The sequence below is a fragment of the Trichechus manatus genome, unplaced genomic scaffold (genome assembly GCF_000243295.1).
Source record: "Trichechus manatus latirostris isolate Lorelei unplaced genomic scaffold, TriManLat1.0 scaffold00075, whole genome shotgun sequence".
Taxonomy (NCBI): Eukaryota; Metazoa; Chordata; class Mammalia; order Sirenia; family Trichechidae; genus Trichechus; species Trichechus manatus.
In genome coordinates this window covers 3,873,649-3,889,079 of record NW_004444011.1, presented here as the reverse complement: position 1 = coordinate 3,889,079, position 15,431 = coordinate 3,873,649, and the positions used below count along the sequence as shown (strand labels likewise).

At 40.0% G+C, this 15,431-nt stretch overlaps 1 protein-coding gene across 4 annotated transcripts in view; it reads left to right on the top strand.

The window, feature by feature from the left end:
• The window catches only part of KIAA1217 (KIAA1217 ortholog), a 401,508-nt gene that overhangs the window by 8,045 nt on the left and 378,032 nt on the right, over positions 1-15,431 (top strand). For all 4 annotated transcript variants that reach the window (XM_012556703.2, XM_012556704.2, XM_004380531.2 and 1 more), the window contains exon 2: positions 3,791-4,074. In XM_012556703.2, coding sequence (XP_012412157.1) covers positions 3,791-4,074 — 284 coding nt within the window. The remainder of the gene's footprint in view (positions 1-3,790; positions 4,075-15,431) is intronic.

Genomic DNA, 15,431 nt, shown 5'->3' with positions numbered 1-15,431 from the left:
ATGTGATTCTTTTCTTTCCTTTTATTTATGTGGTGGATTACGTTGATTGATTTTCTAATGTTGAACCATCCTTGCATACCTGGTATGAATCCTACTTTGTCATGGTGTATTATTTTTTTGATATGATGCTGAATTCTATTGGCTTTAAAAACAGATTTTAATGATGTCAAAAATAATCTTAAAAATCCACTTAAAAATCAAGAGTGTTATATCACATGTACAGCAGTTTTGGCTAATACATACTCGTGCATGTGCACACACACACACCCTCAAAAGGTAAAGATAAGTCTCTTTGGTTTGCACACATATTTACCACCCTGAGATACAGCATTTTCTGCACCTAGCTTTATTCAATCTACCTGTTAGAGCCCTGGTGATGCAATGGTTAAGCACTTGGCTGCTAACCAAAAGGTCAGTGGTTGGAACCCACCAACTGCTGTGCTGTAGAAAGATGTGGCAGTCTGCTTCCATAAAGATTACAGCCTTGGAAACCCTGTAGGGCAGTTCTACCTTGTCCTTAGGGTCTCTATGAGTCGGAATCAACTTGATTGCAACAGGTTTGGGTTTGGTTTTTTGCTTACTTCTGTATCATTAAGGAAGAGACCACAAAAAAGATAGCAATCATGTGAGTCCGCCTAATGAGAAGTGTCCTTTAAATAGATGAAATGATAGTGAACCCCTCAATATAATTTCAACCAAGAGTTACAGAACTCTTCTAAATTTACTGCTAGAACTAATGAAAAGTAGCAGAAACAACTAATTTGGCTATTTTTCCCCTCCCTTTCCTCATCACTGTCTGATGGAGACGCTATAATTAGCAACGTAATGAGAAGTGAAAGGAAAGATGGTAAACAAGAAGAATTAGTCCCAGAAGAGGCATCGAGGGATGGAAGACTGGAACAGGGAAACCCGGCTGAGATTAAAATATTTTCTGTATCTGACCAAATGGTGACTGAACCCAGAGTTCTTATACACAAGCGTTTCTAGGCAAAGAAGAGGGAAACTGTTGGCAGCATTGCCTTTAGCGGAGCTGGTTTGTGCCTAAACTCTGGACACTGCTGCTATGTGTGACTAGTGTGAAGGTTTGGCTCTTTATGTGGTATTCAAATTATCAGAACTCTCAAATATCGGATCTGTTTTTCCGCACTTTTAAAGATAAATAATTGGCAAATAAGCTCTTACATATCTGTCCTGGGTAGCTTAAAAACATACATATTTTATATATATTTATTTTAATAGTGTCAAAAGTAACCTTAAAAATCAAGGGTGTTCAGCAATACAAGTGCTGAATAAAAAAAAAAAAAAAAGCCTGCCACCTCTGCTGGATAGGCACAGTTTTGTACACTTTTTTTGAGATTATGTAAAAATTGCACAACAGACCTCATCAGTATAATATAAATTAAAAGGCCAACTTTTTCCTGGCAACTGTAAATGAAAAAATATATGGACTAAATAGCCCTGTTTTGTCCTGGCCACAGTATATTGTAACCTTTGTCTAATCATTGTTTTATTGGCTCACTTCTGAAGTTTCACTTCAGTGAATGAATTTCATCATCTGTGACATGAGTGAGATAATTATGGGAGTGGTAAGAATTATGACTTGAATTCTCTTGATTACATTGCACACAGAGAGTAGTCTGCTCTGTATATCCTTCCCTTTTATAATGTGCTTTTCACATTGCTGCAGACCTTAGTCTAGGAAAAAGAATATTTCCTAAAATATAAAACTAAGGTATAATCCTTCCCTTCCCTTTGTCTCTCCCAGAAATATGTTGGAGGGAATTACCTGCACTCTGGAATTTGAGCAGAAAACTTAAATTTCCAGGCTTTTTAAAGCACAGAATATAAATAAAAGCTGGGAAAGTAAACCAAAATCGTTAGGATTGCTCCTCCTGAGTCTGCAGCTCCCAGGAGTGATGAGCAGAGTAGTAGAGGCAGTACGCAGGTGGACAAAGCTTCCTCTCCATCCTCCTCTTCCTCTGTCAATGCTGAAGGCGGGGCCTTTCCAGTCCTTTCACCCTGCCCTTCCCCCAGTCCCTCCTGACCCAGGGATGGAGACTTTGAGTCCCACAGCGTGGTGATGCAGAGCGCTAGCTGTCACTGCCTGGTTTATTTAGAGGAAATGCAGCAGGCTTCACTAGAGTTCTGAGAAAGTTGATTATAGAGGTCTTGTATGTTTTTACCTTGGTCAAGTATTTCTCACATATTTTGTTATCAGAGTACCATTCCAATCTCTTAACTTGCAGTCGTGTGGAAAGCTGTTTTGTAACGAAAGATCTTCATTGGGGGACTGAGCAGCATTTAATAAAGTCTATGTTTGTATTTAAAAAAAAAAAAAAATCAAGAGTGTTGTATCTTTTTTAATTTTTTTTTAAAAATTTATAATAGATTTAAAGGATTTAGAGCTAGAAGATTCTTTACATATCTAATGCTAGTCCAACCATCTTCATTTTATTAATGAAGAAAACGAGACTGAGAGAGGTCAGATTGTTCTAAGTTTAGCATTAAAACTAGGATTCTTGAGGTCCAGCCTAGTGCTTTTTCCAGGGACTTCCAGGACAAGGACACATTATTCTGCCTGTATCTGTATGATACAAACTGCTCTCCAGGAAGAGAACCTTGAGGCCTGGTGAGCTCCTGAAGTGCTTCTGAATGTTCATTACTTAATGTCCATTACTTTCTATCACAGTTCTAATGTTTTTAGGAAGTAACCCCCTTTTCTCAGATAACTAGAATATTTATACCTGACACTCGTTTCCCAACCTTTTAGAGTGAATGGAAAGATCCTATATGTATTCTGCACTCTAGGAGTCCTGGGTGGTATAAACAGTTAAGTGCTTGACTCCTAACCGAAAGTTTGATGGTTCAAATCCAGAGACACCTCGTAAGAAAGGCTTGTTGATCTCTTCTGAAAGATCATAGCCATTGAAAACTTTGTGAAGCACAGTTCTACTCTGACACACATAGTCATCATGAGTCGACTTGATGGCAACTGGTTTGGTTTTTTGTTTTATCCTGTACTCGAAGCATTGTCGTTGGCTGCTTCAGTTGATCTACTCTAAATAGAAATCATCTTGTCCCTTAAAGGCCACATCAGAGGCAGTGTCTCTAGGTCTCATCAAAATGTACCACATCTCTTCCCTTTTCACTGTATGTTTTAGGTAAAGTCCACTTTAAGTAAAATGTATCTAAGTCTTTAACTTTATGTTCCCTCAATTATTACCTTTTATAATATTCCTATGCTTGTTTGGCTTATGCTAGTAGTGGGAGTAGAATTTTTTAGTGGCTCACATGTCAGTGATCGTCCCACTTATGTACAGGGCAATAGGAATTTTTGGTCTTGGGGATAAAGCAAATGTTTCAGAAATCATCTCCAGATTATAAAAAGTTAACAGCTCTCCTGATACCAGGATGAAACTGTAAATAAAAGTAAAGAAATAATCAGAATAACTGGAGTTAACTTTCCTAAAATTACAGAATAAGGTAAGGGGTAGCCGCATTGCCTGCAAACAGCTAGCTTGACCAAGTATTTTTGCTTTGAATAACCTCAGGGAAAAAGAGTCAAAAATACCAGAATTTTTACTGGAACATCTTTATTTTTCAAGCGCGATTTTTCATATTTCTTTTGATTGATGATTTCCCCCCTTTCTTTCTGCAAAATTAAAAAAAAAAAAAAGATCTGTGAAGTTACGGTAATATATTAACAGCTGCCACAAACCCTCTCAGCATTCTGTAAATGCAGCTTCTGGTGTGAAATCATTAATTGTGAACTGTGTTTTTTGTCTTTCAGAACAAGGAAAAAGCAATCTGCATGTAACCTCATTAGAAGATGCAGAATGTCGCAGAACCAAGGAATGCCTTTCTAATGGTAAAGGTCACATCTTAGTTTCCAAGTCTTCCCACAGTATCCCAAGAAGACATACTCTAGGTGGGCCCCGAAGTTCCAAAGAAATCCTAGGAATGCAAACATCTGAGATGGATAGGAAGAGAGAAGCTTTCCTAGAACATCTAAAGCAGAAATACCCTCATCATGCCACAGCAATCATGGGCCACCAAGAGAGGCTGAGAGACCAGGTATGAACATTAGTCTCTGCAAAGCTCATGCTTTAATGAACGTGAAGGAAAGCAAAATGACCTCCAGTGTAAAGGGGAAAAAATAGTTTAGGGACCGTGCTACCATTTAGTTGTTCCAGATCTCTTTTCAAGCTTGGGAGGAGGAGGCAGGCTATAGAAAAGGTTTGACCCGAAAGCTCAGTCCTGTTACCAGCACAGCAAGAGAACAGGATGCCAGAGGGGAAAGGCCCAGAGAGTTTGCAATTCCCCGAAAGAGCATTCCCGTGTTGAACCACAAATACATCTATCTACAGTGCAGGCAGTGAAGAAGTAATTACTTTCCTGAGTAAAGCGTGGGACCCACTACTCTGCAGCCCCATAGTCCTGACAGTTTAGCACAGTGAATGAATGAATGAATATACATATACATTTTCAGTGTATAATAGAGAGATAGACTTGTGAAAAACCCCTTTCCTTAAGAAGCTGACTATGGGGTTTTGTTTCTGCTCTTTTTCTCTTTTTAATCACAGATGTTTTCCTTTTGCAAGCCTTGCTTTCTGCTGTCTTCAGCTACCTGTTTTCTCAAGTTATCTTGACAGCCACATGGATATCACCCAACTGGCTTGGCATGTTTTTGTTTCTTGGCTATGTGCAATTACTTCTTAGCAGACAGAGCAGGTTTGGGGTCACGGAGATGTGATATCTCTTCGATGGCCCTCACAGGCATGTTATCAGATCAGCCTTTGAGTGTAGACAACATAGTCAAGGATACCCAGCATGTTTAGTGATCTGTGTGGTGGGGGAGGAGGGCAGGCTGCTATTGATTTTGACACCTCAGGTAGAAAGGCAAGGTCAGCATTGTAAGTCTGATCTCTTGCCAGTTGGTTGGTTACAAAAATGACATCTAGCTAACTCAGCTTCTCATTATCCATGGAAGTGGAGATGGGCATCAGCTTGAATCATTTAAATCTATACTTTATCCTCAATTTAATTTCTCTCTTAAATTCAACCTCCTCTTCTATGGAATCTTTATCAGAGTGCCCCAGAATTTGAAACATGATTGAGCTTTATGTTTGTTTTTTGCTCGCACTGCCAAGAGGCAGTAGACTTAGGAGAGGAGCAAAGATGCAGGAGTCCTGGTTGATGCAGAGATGGGCTAATCAACTCCATGGTGATTAAAAAGAGAAAGTCTATCTTTTCATTTCAAATATACATAGAAAATCCCCCTATTTTCTATCAATAGTAGGGTCACTATCCACTTCAGCAGTGGAACTTGTGACTCTCCCTGTGTCACTTTTTGGGAGGTCCCATATTTTATCCAAAGCTGTTTAGATCAAGGAAACTCAAGCTCAGAGAAGTTATGATTACAGTTTGCTGAGAAGCTTCGATTTGAACCTAGATGAATTTGAGAACAAAATCCTTGCTTATTCCACTGTCCTATAACTTAAAGATCATTGCTTCTGAATTTAGAATAGTATAGTCTGAGTACGTGGACTAAAGGACATGGGGTGTGTGTATGTGTGTGTGTGTGTGTGGGTATGTATGTCTGTTTGACTATGGGGACTGTGGAATGGGGGGAAGGAAGCTAGAAAATTGATTTGTGTGTTGAGCAAGGAGGGAGATTGTTTTAAAAGTATTAAAATGTATTAATTTTGCTAAGAAATATAGAAGTTAATCTGTCAAAAATGATACATTTTCCATGTGAAAAATATTTCCATTATTATCATGACTATTATTATTTGAGATGTCGTAATTATTGCTATTACTATGATGATGGCGGCTTTGGCTAAAACTGTTAGATGGAGGACCTTAATTGCAATCAGAAGGTTGTAAGGGGTGCATGGTATGAGATGAAAGGGAATAATACATGTGGTTTAGTGGCCTCAAGTTCCAATCTCCTGTCATAGCCACAGGTGTGGTACTGCCATGACTGGTCAGCTGTCCCTTCTCTGGATAATATGGGGTGAACAAGTGCCACATTCTGTCTCTCTGCATCTTTTGTACTTCAAGTTGACAGTTGAAAAGGAGATTTAGGTGCGTGGATCTGTGTACACATTTTTCATTCCACCACTGTGCTTCTGCCAGCGAACCCCAAATCAGCATTCTGCACACGAGAAAAGCTTAGGCACCACTTGTAAAGTTCCCGTGGACATCACTACGTCCTCGGTTTTTTCCATTCTTTTTCTCCTACCGCCCGTTTCCTCTTTTCTGTGACACCCTTTGCTCCTCTCTGACCTTCTAACAGTGGATTATTCCAGGCTTCCTTTGCAGGAAGAGCACAAAACTAGCCCCAAGGAGGAATTCAAATAACACGGGCCTGAAGCACTTCTCCAGATTTAGAGGTTCTAAATACCATTTAAGAAGCCCTGGTGGCACAGTGGTTAAGCACTCGATTGCTGGAAGGTTGGTGGTTGGAACCCACCAGTGGCTCCAAGGGAGAAAAGGTCTGGTGATCTGCCTCCGTAAAGATTACAGCCTTGGAAACCTATGGGGCAGTTCTACTCTGTCCTGTAGGGTTGCTCTGAGTAGGAATTGACTGGATGGCAACAGGTTTATGGTAAACACCAGATACTCTAATGGTATTTCTTTTCTGGGCTGCCTCCCAGAGAAGTGGATTTAGTGAGAAGAGTGCCAATGGGCAAGATACAGAATAAAAAAAAGCCTGTTGCTGTCTAGTCGATTCCAACTCATAGCGACCCTATAGGACAGAGTAGAACTGCCCCATATGGTTTCCAAGGAGTGCCTGGTGGATTTGAACTGCTGACCTTTTGGTTAGTCACCGTAGCTCTTAACCACTACGCCACCAGGGTTTCCAAGATACAGGCTAGGATGTGGGAAATGATGTAGATCTGGTACCCTATGTGAAATATTCTGGTACAAGAAAAATCTAGGTTCTCAATCTTTGGAATTAAACATGATGAGAATTGGAGAATGTGTTTTGAAATTTGAATGCAAACACTGCAAGATTCATGACTGAAAAACTTATGTTTGAGTCTTTGAAAATAAGTCAGTCAAAATTTTTATTCAGTGTAAATTCTTGAAAGGCTAAAAGCAGGGACAGATTACCCGGCAAGTAAGGTATGTAGAGGCTTACTTGTGCTTACTAATCTGTAGGACCCAGTTTCACCTGTTTTTCACCAAACCCTTGTGAAATTGTGCACTACAGATCAGTAAGTAAACACAAGTAAACTCGTACATATCTTGCTTACTGGTTAATCTGCCCCTGGCAAAGAGATTTCTGCAACTCCCTTCTCTGTTGTTACTGACTCCCCCAGCCTGTCTAGGGCCTTTCACTCATGCAGAGGCTTCAGAAGGTGAGGCCATATTGCCTGGTGGGGAAGGTCTTGGTTCTGGGGTCGAGCAGGGCTGGGTTGGAATCCAACCTCCACCATATGCCGATTGCATGATTTGGGACTAATAATCTTTTTGTGTCTTAGTTCCTCCATCTGTCAAAGGACACTAAATACCTATGTCATAGAGTAGTGAGAGAAAATGATGTGAAGTGTCTAGCATGGAAACTCTTTCAGTGTCGGCTCTTAGCTTTACCATAGTATGTTTTTTTATGCCCAAAAGAAGAGTCTTAGAGGCTCTTACCTTTAAATTAGTATTTAAAAATATTTTACCTTTTACCAACAAATATTTGAGTACTTGAAGTGATTTGTTTTTCCTATTGTCGGAGTATAGTTTTATCATACTTCTGAAACTTGTATTTTCTCTTTATTAAAAGCTCAAAATTTATTCATCCTAATATATTTATTTGTCTCCTACCGTTTCAATCCGTTATACATACTGTCACTATGAGTCCGAACCAACTGGATGGCACCTAGCAACAACAACAACAACCATGGTAAAGGCACTGTGGGGGATACAACGATGAGACATGGCCTGTGTCTTCAAGTCAGTAAAAGAAATAAGACAGGCATGTACAAAGACTTGTTCTTCTGATGTCACATGTTCTCAGCTGTGTTGCCCAATTAGGGTCCATGTCCTGGAGCAGTCGAGCCAATGAAACGTACTCCAAGTCAGAAAGAGAAAGTTTATTAGGAGGTGACACCAACGGGGAGTCTGGCAGCAACACAGGCTGTCTTTATGAAGTCCCGAAAGGCAATTTTACATTAGAGTTTATATATGATTTTTACAAGAGTTAGAAGTGTCTTTTGGCACATCTGCCACAGATGGCTGGATGAGTTGCACATTGCAAGATAACTACAAGAGACTCCTTATCAGGCTAAAGAGATACATACCAGACATCTCTTTATCAGGCTGAAGATTTACAGACCAAACATCTGGGTTCTAATCTCCATGTGGGGTGTCGTAAGTCACAGGTGGCTGGACAGAGCAAAACAAATTTATTAACAAAGGTATGCAGAAAGGAGAAGGCAGGCAGAAAAGAAAACTTGTAGGTTCATCATGGTGTTAGTTATGTCAAGCTCTCAATTGCCTGTTTTGAAAAGGAGAAAACATGCTGTATTAGGGTCACAGCTGGTCATAACATCTTGTGATACCTACACTGGAGCATCTAATGTTGCCATCTTATATTTCTTTCTCTTACCTAGAATAAGCTTCTTGAGAGCAGGAACCGTGTCTTTTTTTTCTTTTTAAATATTTTATTGAGTTTTTGGTGAAAGTGTACACAACAAGTTAGGTTCCCATTTGACAATTTTCACACAAATTGTTCAGTGACATTAGATACATTTATCACTATGTGTCAATATTCGATTTGTGTTCAGTTTGTTCCCCTTTCCAGTATTCTAGTTTCCCTGCCCTCTTATCTTCTCATCTTTGCTTTTGAGTAATTGCTGAATTTTGGCCTCATACTGATGGTTTTTAAGTAGAGCACTGATCTTACAGGTAATATTCTTTATTTTGTGTGCCACTTGGCTATTTTGCTAAAAAGTGATCTCAGGGGATAGGCTCGGTTCTAGGTTTAAAGAGTGTCTCAGGGTGATAGTCTCAGGGAGTCCTCTGTTCTCTACTATTCCAGTTTTTGTGGCTTTTTTTTTTTTAATATGAATTTGAGTTCTCCATAATTTTCTCCCATTCTATCGGGGACCAATTATTGTGACCCCAGTCAGAATGGTCACTGGTGGTAGCTGGGCACCATCTAGTTCTTCTAGTCTCAGGGTAGATGAGGTTGTGGCTTGTGTAGACTTGTTTCTTTCTGTGCTTTTGGTTACCCTCTTATCTGTTTTTCTCCTGGTAAGTAGAGACCTGTAGTTGTGTCTTAGATGGCCACTTGCAGTCTTTTAAGATCTCAGATGTTACTCACTTCACTAGGATGCAGATTATGATTTTTGTGAACTGTGTTATGCCAATTGACTGAGTTGTCCCATGAATCTATGGTCCTAAGCCTCCAAACCCAGAAAACCAATGTTGGAAGGTGTTTGGTTATGTCTGAGGAGTATCTGTATTTGTATATTCAATGAATATATGTGCCTGCACCCACATTTGCACATACCTATAGAAATGTCTATCTAGGAACCTTGTCTTAATCACCTTTGTATGCTCTGTAATTAGGGGGAAGTACACAACCTAGAAGGAGCCTTGGTGGCACAGCAGTTAAGCGCTCAGCTGCTAACCAACTCAACCTAGAGTAGGCACTATCAATCTACTAGATGAATGAATGAATCAGTATTTCTAGTAAAATTACAATGGGATAGGTACCATTTAGATGGTACAGATAGAGAGAAGTGGGGAGTCCAAGAATTAAATGATTGATTACAGTTTGGGCAGTCAGAGAGAAGAAACTGAAGCTAAGAAAGGCTAAGAAATTTCCAAGTCGAGAAACTAAGATTTGAACTAAGGTTGGAATTTCTAAAATATATGGTCTTTCCATCCATCCATAACTATGGCTTTTGCTTCTTCCACCTTTAATTTTTCTAAAGTTCCGATAACAGAGTATGTGGATCAGGGTGAGTCAAGCAATAGAGACATAAACATTCCTTCCTTCCATTGCCATTCTTTTAAAAAGATGAATTGTATTCAATTCCAAAGTATATGAAATACCATAGAAAATAGATCTGTGTTTATATCGAGAGAAAATTGCTGTTTGAAATAGCACTGAGTTCAGAGAGGTCTGTAGCTCAGCCATCACTCACAGTCATGGTCCCTGCTTAACTATACCGTGTGGAAGTGTTCTTCTTTCATTGTCTTCACTAACAAAGAAACAGATGTCCAACTGGCCTCTCAACTTTAGAAATCAGCTTTCCACTCCGAGTCTCAGAAACTCTACTTAAGATAATTTTTAAAATCTTTACTCCAGGTTCCCCAGAGAATTTCTATTTTATTAACTAGGCAGGCAGTCTAGTTTTGTGGTCACAATTAGTCTATATATATTCTCTCTCTCTTTTTTTTTTGTAATATTTTATTGTGTTTTTGGTGAAAGTTTACACAGAAAATTAGGTTCCCATTTAACGATTTCTGTAATATTGTTCAGTGACATTGGTTACAGTTTTCACAATGTGTCAGCATTCTCATTATTGCCATTCTGATTGTGCCATTTCCATTAATCTAGCTCTCCCCCCGCCCCACCTTCTTGTCTTTGCTTTAGGGTAAATGTTTATTTAGGTGATTCTTTTAAAGAAGAACAGTACTCACAGGTGATACTGTTTTTTTTGTTTTTTTTTTTTAATGAGCCAATCGATTATTTAGCTGAAAGGTGAACCCGGGAGTGGTTTCAGTACCAAGTTTAAAGAGTATCTCAGGGCAGTAGTCTTGGGGGTTCCTCTAGTCTCTGCCAGTCCAGTAAGTCTGGCCTTTTTTAGAAATTTGAGTTTTGTTCTACATTTTTCTACTATTCTATCCAGGATCATCTATTGTGTCCCTGGTTAAAACGGGTGATAGTGGCAACCAGGCACCATCTAGTTTTTCTGGTCTCAGGCTAGATGAGGCCGTGGTTCGTGTGCACTGTTAGTCCTGTGGACTAGTTTCTTCATTGAGTCTTTGGTTTCCATCTTTCTTTTTTCTCCAGGTACACGTACAGACCAATAGTTGTATCTTAGATTAGTCTTATATAGTCTTATATCTAATGTGGTTAAACCTTAGGAGGAAGGATTAATATATTTTAACTTAAAAATCTGGTATGCTTTTCCATTGAATGTAAAGAGTTAAGTGAGACATAAAGGTGTATTATTCTGTAACATGAACATTATGGAGGGCAAAACTAAAGAGATAAGAATGTGAACAATAAGACTATTTAAAATGGGCTCGGTAAGGCCAGGAGGCTTTTATCTGGCTCCTCCCCGCTAGTCCAGGCATTGCTGCTGGGTGAGGACCTCTCCAGACCACCCTAGCTCCTGCTTATTATCTAGCCTCTCCTTTAGCTGTGTTTGTGTGCAAATGACACTGACACTCTTTTCTCAGTGCCTGGTTAGTTTGGCGCTACTTACCATTCTCTACTGTAGTCAAATATATCTGGCACCGAAATGTAACTCTGCTGCCAACTGTGAAAATGAAAGTAAGGAAAATATCCATCAGTCTGTTTATTTACAAACAACCCAAGTTATAGCTCATTCTACTCTTTTTTTTAAAAACTACCTCTAAAAAACTTTATTCACTGGTAAAGAGTAGTTCTGTGGAATTTGAAACTAGTGGCTTTGCTTCAGACTCAATGTTATTCCTTCCTTTGACTTTGTTCCAGAAGGTGTATACTTGATACTGTCAAGAATCATGGAAAATGACAACATTAAAGACAGAGAACAGAAACAGTCTTAAGTACATTTAAATCTGAAGAGCAAGTCTAAAGATTCAAACACTAAAATGCTAGGATCTGGGTACTTCAAGGTGGTAACATACAGGCATTGTTACTCCTACACTCTCAAAACTCATTGAAAACAAAGGTATTATCAATGGAGAGAGAAACAAACAAACAACCCCATCCCCACCCCCACCCACCCAGAATTCCATTTTGAATAAAACAAGGAAGTGGTCAAAACCCATGGAGTGACCTTGGGAGATTAGGGAGTCTTTGTGGAGACCCGGTATGACACTGAATATAGAAGGGGAAAATAGAGCTAAAGGAGGAGACCATGCTACCAGTAACGTCTATGATCTTGACCTCACCTGCAAATAGAGGAAAATTCTGAATGTAAAGCATGGTTAATAGAAGAGAGAAAGCAGCGATTACCGGATCACAGCACATCCAGTCACAGAAAGACTATGATTTAAAGGGCTTTGCTATGAACCTTAAAGACTTGTTGAATGCCACAAACTGCAGAGTGAGAGTGACATGCTTTCAGGGCAAAGCAAGTAATGTATTTCTGTGGAGAGGGCATTTGATGTCACTAACCAGAGTGGAGGCTACAGGCTGCCTCTGCTGATTCCTCCCTTCTGCATACCATTTCTCAGTAGCTAGCTGGCCCCATTCAAATATGAGTTATAATAAGAAAGGAGCTAGTAGTAGATTTATGTCAAAAAACTGATGAATTAATCAGGATCGTCTAGATTATGCTGTATAATAAATAAAACTCTAGTTTTTTTGGTGATAAAACACAAAAACATCTCATTTCTCATTCATAAAAAGTCTCTTGTGGTTTAGAAAACTCTCCAGAAAAGCTGTTCTTACAATGATTTAGTAGTTCAGGCTGCTTCCATCTTGTGGAAACCCTGGTGGCGTAGTAGTTAAGCGCTATGGCTACTAAAGAAAAGGTCGGCAGTTCAAATCCACCAGGCACTCCTTGGAAACCATGCGGGGCAGTTCTACTCTGTCCTTTAGGGTCACTATGAGTCGGAATCAATTTGACGGCAACAGGTTTGGTTTGTTTGTTTTTTTCCATCTTGTAATGAGGTCATCTTAGATTCCCAGTCTCTATGGCAGAGAAAGAGAGAGCTCAAGGGCCATACACAGGCTCTTAAATGTATTGGCCCATAAACGGCATGTGCCACTGTTCTTCATATCTTGGTAATCTAACTCTTACCTGCTGGGACATCTGGTTTATACAGATTTTGACTGTGGATCTAGCTTAAGAAGGAAATCTTCCCCCATTTTCTTAGAGCAACTCTCCCAGGTGTAATTGCTTTACCAACTTGGTTTTACGTAGCACTTTATACATATCTGTACAATAGCATTAATCATATTTATATGTAGTATAAATATGTTAACATATCTTTATAGGCACGTAATGAATTCTTTATGGCCTTTTTAAAAAAGTATTTTATTGTGTTTTAGGTGAAAGTTTACACAGCAAATCAGGTAGTCATTTAACAACTTTTTTTTTCGGTGTTTTAATTTTATTTTGTTGTTGGTGAGAATATACACAACAAAACATACACCAGTTCAACAGTTTCTACATGAATCATTTAGTGACATTGATTACATTCTTGGAGTTGTGTAACCATTCTCACCCTCCTTTTCTGAGTTGTTCCTCCCACCATTAATATAAATTCACTGCCCCCCTAAGGTTCCTGTGTAATCTTTTGAGTTGCAGTTATCAACCTGATCTCGTATAGGTAGTTCTTAAAAGAACATAATGCTCAAGGCAGGCATTTTTTAACTAGGTAAGGTAAACTATTGTTTGGTTTTAAGAAGACTTCAGGGGTGACTTCTGGGCAACATGGCTGTACAGACAGAAGCAACACACCATCCCTCCACAGCAAAGATCTGAAAAACTAAGTCAAACAGAGACACATGTCAATCCTGAAACCCTAAGCATCAAATGAAGACACAAAGAGCTCAGCCAAGCAACGAATGGAATAAGAAACTGACAGAGAACAGAAAGCAAGGAGACATACATGCAGAGGTCCCCTATCAGCTAACGCAGCAGGGATCCACCATCTTGGATTCCTATTGGAGACTGGTGAACAGGGGGTATGAGAAAGCGGTTTCATGGAACTTCCGTCAGGAGGCAGAACAACTGGTAACAAGTGATATGCGTTTTCCCACCCCCCAACCTTCTTCACCCCCAGTTGGCCTCCTCTGCTTCCTGTGGCCACAGTCTCATGGCCAGGAAGCAATGCCTTCATCCCAGAGCTGCTTGGATTCTACCCGCCGGCACTGCCTAGCTCCCTGAGTGCCATTTGTTGGCTGCTGGTATTGCTTTTTTTCAATTCTTTAGATTTTTTCCATACCTCTCACCACCTCCCCCTCCTTTCTCTCAAATACCTGGCTCCTTGTGCTGTCTTTGCTTCTTCCTCAAAGGCTGTGAAATTCACTCGACTGTGAAACTGCTTCCCGGTACATGCCGCCACGCTTGTGGGATCCCCAGGGCTTTTGTTTGTTTGTTTGTTTTCTTCTTCTTTTCTCAGGTTGGGAGCCCCTTCTAGCCGGGCAGTATTGCGTGGCATGGGAGCTACTCCCTTACTCTGCGCACATGCGCAGTGGCATCCCTGGGGGCATTTCTTTTTTCTTGTTTCTTTGTTTTGTTTTCTTCTCTCTCTTTTCCCTTTTTGTCTTTCTTCATTTCTCAGTTTCTCGTCTGTCTATACTTACCTTCTCTTCCTGTCTCCTGAATACCTGGTGCTGTGTGATACCTCTACCCCTTCTAGCCAGGCTGTGTTTAATGGCCTGAGAGCAACTTCCCCAGTCCTCACAGCTGCAATGGTGGGATCCCTGGGGGTTCTTTTTTTTCCCCTTCTGAATTTTATTTATTCATTTTTTTCTTTTACCTTTTTTCTTTCTTTTTCTTCCCACTTTTTGTTTTTCTCCATTTCTCAGTCTCTCATCTCTCCACTCCAATGGCAAGCTCCCTTAGCATTGTTTTTTGTTGGTTTGTTTGTTTATGTGTTTGTTTTTAGGTCCTGTTCCTCTCTCCTCTCTCTCCTATTTCCCATACCCATCTTAGCTGCACAAATCACAATCTCCCTGCTCCTTCCTACCTACCTGCACCGTGCACTGAACATCACACCCCCAAGCAGCACAGGGACAGACTATCGGAACCCGCCCTGTACTGATTCCCAGCCTGCCCCGTCGGCCCTAGTACATACCACAAACAACCCATCCCAACAACTCTCCTTCAGCTAGACCTGCCCTGCTGTACCATACCTGAGTGACTGACCCTGCCCATTGGAGAAGGAGGTGAAAAGTATCATGCCTGCAGATGAGCAAACAACAAAGAATGCACAACCTGCCTGCTAAGACATAACCACATAAAACAAAAAAGCAGGACAAAACAAACAAATCTACAATCAATAAACAAGGAAAATAACTACTGAATGTCCTGAAGACAGCAGACAATATCAAAACATATAAAAAAACAGGACAGGATGGTTCTATTAGGTGTCCAAAATAAAACACCAGGTGACTTTCCAGTAGAAGAAAAGGCACTAGAACTACCTGATAGGGAATTAAAATCTCTAATATTCAGAGCTATCCAAGGGTTGAAGCAAAAAGCAGACAAAAATGAGGAGAAAATAGACAAATTCATGGAAAAGGCAGACAAATT